The sequence below is a fragment of the Rutidosis leptorrhynchoides genome, chromosome 2 (genome assembly GCF_046630445.1).
Source record: "Rutidosis leptorrhynchoides isolate AG116_Rl617_1_P2 chromosome 2, CSIRO_AGI_Rlap_v1, whole genome shotgun sequence".
Classification (NCBI taxonomy): domain Eukaryota; kingdom Viridiplantae; phylum Streptophyta; class Magnoliopsida; order Asterales; family Asteraceae; genus Rutidosis; species Rutidosis leptorrhynchoides.
Window position 1 is genome coordinate 451156530 of NC_092334.1, and position 7278 is coordinate 451163807.

At 39.3% G+C, this 7278-nt stretch overlaps 1 protein-coding gene across 1 annotated transcript; it reads right to left on the reverse strand.

The window, feature by feature from the left end:
* Positions 1–6090: 6090 nt before the first annotated feature.
* LOC139889285 (uncharacterized mitochondrial protein AtMg00810-like) lies at positions 6091–6975 on the reverse strand. Its single transcript, XM_071872247.1, has one exon. The coding sequence runs from the start codon at positions 6973–6975 to the stop codon at positions 6091–6093; it is 885 nt and encodes a 294-aa protein (XP_071728348.1).
* Positions 6976–7278: the final 303 nt, after the last annotated feature.

Below are 7278 nucleotides of genomic sequence, written 5' to 3' on the forward strand. Positions count from 1 at the left end.
TCAACTCATTTCTTTTGTTGAAAGCCTTTAACCACCATACGAGCCTTGTACCTTTTCTTGCCATCCAACTCATTCTTGATTCGATACACCCATTTACTTTGCAACGCTCTTTTATCATGAGGTAACTTCACTAGTGACCAAGTTTTATTCTTCTCAAGTGACCCCATCTCTTCTTTCATGACAAGCTCCCATTGTATGGATTCTTTTGTATTCCTTGCCTCAAAATAACTTTCGGGTTCACCATTCTCGGTATAGAGCAAGTAGTTTGCTGATGGAGAATACCTAGGATTAGGTTTGGGCACTCTAGTCGAGCGTCTTAGTGTAGGAGCAACCGAAATGGTTGGACCGGTTTCATTTGTGTCCTCCTCATCACTAGAACTCGAACTATGTTCGGAATCATCACCGCTTTCCGAACCATCCCCATCATTAGCATTTTCTGACGCCTCACCGTTCATTGGCAATTCATTGTTTCCCGTACTCCCACTAGAACCTGTAAGATCATCAATAGAAACATCGTCAAAAATAACATGACCCGGTTTAGGACTCCCAGTTTTCGGTTTGCCATAGACCGAATCTTCATCAAAAATAACATCGCGAGAACGAATTACTTTTCTAGCCTCGTTATCCCAACAACGATAGCCCATTTCATCCGACCCGTAGCCTACAAAAATACACTTCTTTGACTTAGCTTCAAGCTTGTCTCTATCCGCATCTTTGGTCTTCACATAAGCATTACACCCAAAGATCCTAAGGTGATTATAACTCACCTTCTTACCTTGCCATTCTTCCTTGGGAATTCGGAAACCCAACAGTGTTGAGGGTCCCCGGTTTATCAAATAAGCCGCCGTATTAACCGCATCTGCCCAAAACATCTTAGGCAAACCGGCATGTAGTCTCATACTCTTTGCCCTTTCATTTAACGTACGATTCATACGTTCGGCGACCCCATTGTGTTGCGGTGTCTCCGGTACCGTTTTCAACATTCTAATACCGAGCTTTGCACAATGGTCTTTAAACTCAAGACTACCATATTCCCTTCCATTATCCGACTTCAAGCACTTGACTTTCAAATTAGTCTCATTTTCTACCATAACTTTCCACTTCACAAATGTATTAAATACATCAGATTTAGCTTTAAGAAAATAAACCCATACCTTTCGAGTGGAGTCGTCAATGAAGGTGACATAATAGCGAGAACCTCCATGTGATTCTACATTGGTTGGTCCAAACACATCCGTATGAACAAGTTCTAATTTCTCCAACTTAGGAGCATTTCCCGATTTCTCAAAAGTCACCTTCTTTTGCTTCCCATATACACATGGTTCGCAAAATCTAAGTTCTACCTTTTTCAAATCTGGAATTCTTCCACTCGAAACAAGCATCTTCATACCCTTCTCACTCATATGCCCGAGTCTTCGGAGCCATAGAGTTGATTCAGACTCAACATTAACCGTAGCAACCACTGTGTCTTCATCAAACACTTCAACCATATAAAGAGTTCCCCTTTTATGTCCACGAGCCACTACACAACTACCCTTAACCACCTTCCATTGGCGGTTTTCAAAAGTAACCGCGTTACCTTCATCATCTAATTGACCAACCGAAATAAGTTTCCTTTTTAATTTAGGAATGTACCTTACGTTTTTCAAGGTCCAATTAGAGCCAAGAGTAGTCTTTAATACAACATCTCCAATGCCCTATATATTGAGTTGTTTGTCGTCCGCCAATCTCACCTTGCCTTGATATGAACGAAAATTCTTCATCATGCTTTTGACATGAGTAGCATGAAACGAAGCTCCCGAATCCAAAATCCAAGACTCCATAGAATTTTCAACACTACATAAAAGTGCATCATCACTTTCTTCCGCGGTCAAGTTCACACCTTTCGCTGGACCATTTTTACAATTCCTTTGAAAGTGCCCCTTTTGATTGCAACCCCAACAAACAGCTTCACTTCTATCTTTCGATGGATACCTCTTCTTAGACTTCTTTCTACCCTTCTTCTCACCGCGATCAAATTTCCTACCACAGTTGTCGGTACTTAACAAGGAACCAGATGTCGATTCCCCCGAGTTTCTCCTACGAGTATCTTCATCAAGAATCAAATCCCTTATTCCTTCAAACGCTAGCTTAGTAGTTCCCGTAGAGCTACTAACTGCGGTAACTGTACCCGACCAACTTTCCGGTAATGATGAAAGCAAGATTAGTGCCTTTAACTCATCATCAAACACAATATCTACCGATGCTAACCTCGATATGATGTTGTTGAACTCGTTGATATGATCCGTTGCACTCGTACCTTCCTTCATCTTCGTATTGAACAATTGTCGCATGAGAAAAACCTTATTAGAAGCGGTAGGTTTCTCATACATGTTAGAGAGTGCTTTTAAGCAAGCAAACATCGTCTTCTCATTCACAACATTGTATGCAACGTTCTTAGCAAGAGAAAGACGAATCGCACCCAAAGCTTGACGATCCAAAAGCGTCCAATCAGCATCGCTCATGGTTTCGGGCTTGGTCTCTAACAGAGGTTGATGTAGCTTCTTTTGATACAAGTAATCTTCAATTTGCATCTTCCAGAAGCCAAAGTCTCTCCCATCGAATCGGTCGATTCTAAACTTTCCGTCTTCCGTCATCGTTCCCTTAACGAAACCTTGTGCTCTGATACCAGTTGTAAGGATATTAGGACCCAAAACAACGCAAGTGATTCAACAAGATCACTCACCGATAGTAATTCTACAAGATTACTAACCCACTTAATGAACGAAAGATTATAAATGCAAGAAATATAAATCGACACAAGAGATAACGTGGTTATATGCAATCGTTGTGATTGCTTTAGTCCACGGACCAACTAGAGAATGTATTTACTGAATATTTGTGGTGTGTTTACAATGAGTTACAAGAGGGTCTATTTATAGAATGGTTTAAAGAGTAAGCTAAAAAACAATTCCTTGAAGCTTCATGTGAGTTTCCTGACAGCTTCATGGAAGCTACATGTGAGTTTCCTGACAGCTTCGTGGAAGCTACATGTGAATTTCCTCACAACTTCGTGGAAGCTACATGTGAGTTTCCTAACAACTTCGTAGAAGCTACATGTGAGTTTCCTAACAACTTCGTGGAAGCTTCGTGTGAGTTTCCTGGAATCTTCCCTCTAATTGTTTAAAGTTCTCCATATCTCCAACATTCCTTGTGTGCTATTATGTTTAACTTGTTATGTTGTGATGAAGGAGCATATTGTTGCCATTGATATGTATATTTTACGTGTCATTTGTTGGTAAGTATCATAAAATTTGAATTCTTATGATTGTATGTATGTATATGATGTAGTAGTATGATTGTAAGTTTGGATGGATACAAGATTATTGTGTGAGTAATTCCGGCTCATATCCTTAATGTGAAAAGTTTAGGTGTGCAAGTAGTTGCATGAGATATCCGGCTGGGGACCTATAGCTTTGTCACTGGTAGCACGTGTTACTGGTGAAATACGCGATCTAGTGGTATTTTTTGGGAGTTTTTAACTAGTGACACTAGTGGGTATTATAAATTTTTTTGAGTGACACTGTTGAAGTAAGCCATCTATTTGAAAGTTTTTTGAATTTTTAACTAGTGACACCAATAACTACCATTCTTATATCCGCTACTGACTCGAGAGTTTATGTGATTAAGAAAGGATGAAGAAGTTGTTGTGTGAGATTTTCTGGCTTGTTCTAAGTTGTTGTCAAGTTATGTACATGGGTTGTTGGGTGAGTAATTCGGGCTCGTGAACATTAGTTGTCATATTTTGTTGTTGAATGTAATTAGGTATGTACTAATTGTATTCACTAAGCTTTCGTGCTTCTTATTTTAGATGTTTTTATTTTATAGGTTCAACATTTTCAAAAGGTGAAGTTAAGGTGACATAGTGACTTGTTTTGCTAGAAGTTAGACCCGGGTGAAGTTGAAGTGTGAAGTAACTACTTTTGGTGGCAAGAAGGACTGTATATATGTAAGTAAAATATACGAAACTGAATATTAATTGTTATTATTTATAACTATAACATATTAAAATTAATATAAAATACCACTATTGGGGTTTATAATCGTATCTAGCTATCGTGGCTTTCCAGATTTCATCAAGCTTGAAAGTTGAAAATCATAAACAAAGCCACAAAATAGAAAAGAAAAAAATTACCGTAGTGGAGAATCGGGCTTGTGTTTGACACAATTCCCTTGAAAAGATTCTTCATCTATTCCAAGGGTACATATGTCCAAAGCAACGTACTGTCAGAGTTGAACACTTGCCTGAAAAATAACCAGAACGAAAAGACCATGTTGCGGCTAAGAAAAAATCGAAAACTTTGTGTGATGCTATACGTTTTGGCGCAACTTTCTACGAAGACTAAAAGCCTTTATTTATAGTGAGAACTTTAACCTAAGTCTTCTCTCACTCCGATGTGGGACAACTTCCAATTCCCTTTAAATCTTACACCTAACAAACAACTTTGAGATTCGATATCTCCTTCACATTTACCCCACATTTTAGTTCAATGTAAAGCCTACGTCAAGGACTACATAATCCACTAAATAGTTATTAATATATATATTAACTTATCATATATTAATTAGTGTCCAAAGTTGGTGAAAACACACTTATTTTTAACCAATTTTCAAACAATATATTGGGTTAGAAGATTCCCTAACCGAGTTCTAATGTTTAAATGTGTCAATGGAGTCGTGTCGGCTATGTCAACTCTTGAGTTGTCATGATTAATGTGGTTAGAACCTAGATATTATATGTATAATGGTTGTGCCGGTGAAATGCTAGTTAATTTTTCTTCTGAAAGGCAAGTTGTTGGCATCATCCAGAGTGGACTTAACTACCTTCGCGATCATATGTCACGCACGCACGCGCTTTCAGGAGAAAATCCGAATCGCATTGCAGGAACCCGATCCTTAAACTATCCCGCGGGACAGGCGTACCGGTTTGTAATTCTGAATGGATCCGGGAGAAAACCCCTTGGGTCAATCTGGACCTTTATATTTCAGGAAGATTGATTAATAGGATGGACATAGCGAGACTCGAACCCATGACATAAACCCAAGTCCTACACACAAGGTGTGGGGATACCACTTAGGCAATGAAGTATTAAAGTTGAATTGTTAGTTTAAAAACTTTAGTATGCTTGTTGTATGTTATAGTGACATTCTGCACCTTTTGGTCTTGTTTGGTCATGTATAGTGGTGATATAAGTGCACGTGTCGGAGAGTGACAAAATAGGTTAAATATGCTGAGTTTTAGTGCAGGTCATAAAGGCGCCTTATTCTTAAAGTTAGTGATTATGTTCATTAATAGCAAATCTATCAACTAAGGTCGTGATAATGTTAGTGGTATGTTCATTATAATTGTTATTGTACAAGTTAATTTTTTCATCTATATCTTCCTCATCTTCATGTGAATTTTGTGTTAGTTTACCACGCTTACATATCGGTTTTCTTAGTAGATGAAATCCAAGTCATTAGTTGGTGCTGAACTGCATTCTCGTACTTCAAACTCTTCAATTATTAGTAAAGCATTTCATCAAGACTCATTCTCTGTTTTTCATGTATTGTATATTGTTGGGCTCAATCATCATTTTGATGATTGATTTGCTTATGTTAATATATTTAATCCTTTTTACCAAAAAAATTAAAATATAAATAAGACTCATTTTCATGTGGTTAATTTGAAAGTCGCGAAACAAGCTTTTCCACTCTCCGTTAGGATCAAGTCAATAAATCCTCAATGAAGATATTTTGGCGAATCTTAAGGCATTACCACACTTGTGGATCGGCAATAGACCAAAATTCGTAAAGGAGATTTTGAAGATTGACGTTTAGATTCGAATAGTATTATCGTTTGATATTTTCCCATTTGGGCTGACTGTTAATTTGTATTTGGTGTTTTGAGATTGTTTGTGTTATAATCTATATAAATTGTGTATTCTCTTATTCATCGATGCATACATGCTGCCAAGGTATAAATACACTACATGGATAAACCCTAACAACCAATAGTGACTAATGGGTTGAGCCCAATACATATAATATATGGACTAGGAATAACATCGGCTAACATCCCCCCGCAGTTGCAGCGGGAGTACTACGGACGCTCAAACTGAATCTGAACTCATCAAATAGTGCGTACGGAAGACCTTTGGTGAAGATGTCTGCAAACTGATATCTGGATGGCACGTGAAGAACCCGTACCTGCCCCTGAGCAACGAGATCACGAACAAACTGAATATCAATCTCAATGTGCTTGGTCAGCTGATGCTGAACCGGGTTAGTAGACAAGTAGACCGAACTGACATTATCACAGTATACCAGAGTAGCGGAGGTGAGAGGACAATGAAGCTCTCGGAGAAGGTTACGGATCCAGCAAGTCTCTGCAACGACATTGCCAACCCCACGGTACTCCGCTTTGGCACTGGAACGAGAGGGCGGGGGTTGCCGCTTTGATGACCATGAGAGAAGGTTGTTACTGAGGAAAACACAGTAGCCAGAGGTAGAACGTCTGGTAGTAGGGCATCCGGCCCAATCAGCGTCAGTTGATGCAACCAAATTAGTGGGAAATGATGCGTATAACTGTAAACCGAGATGAGTAGTACCATGTATATAGCGAATGATCCTTTTCAGGGCATGCATGTGTTGTTCCCGAGGATCGTGCATGAAAAGGTAGATCTGTTGAACTGCGTATGAGATGTCTGGACGGGTGAATGTAAGGTACTGTAATGCGCCTGCAAGGCTCCGATAGAGAGTCAGATCCTTGACAGGAGGCCCGTGACTAGTAAGCTTAGCACCCGGTTCAACCAGGGTCCTGCAAGGATGGCAAGTAGCCATTCCGGCTCGCTTAATAATCTCGGTAGCATATTGCCTTTGAGACAGAAACATGTCAGAGGCGGTACGGGTGGCGTGAATCCCAAGAAAGTAGCTCATAGGAACCAAATCAGTCATAGAAAATTCCTTATGTAAGGAAGAAATAATCCGCTGAAGTAACTATGTAGAGGAGGCGGTCAACACAATATCCTCAACATACAGAAGTAGGTAGGTTGTGTCATCACAGCGGCTTTGGTAGAAATCAATCCGTTGCATATTGATTCAGAACTCCGACAATCTGATAGAGCGATTGACATGATCCAAACGATCTACTTGACCTGCCAATTGAAACATACTCTCACTACATTTAAACAAATGCTATCTTAACACCAATATGCTAATTAAAACATACAACAAAACCATGTTTTCGAGCAACACAAA

Excerpts from the sequence above, each read along its gene's own strand:
- LOC139889285 (XM_071872247.1), bottom strand. The coding sequence starts at position 6,975 with ATGACTGATTTGGTTCCTATGAGCTACTTTCTTGGGATTCACGCCACC.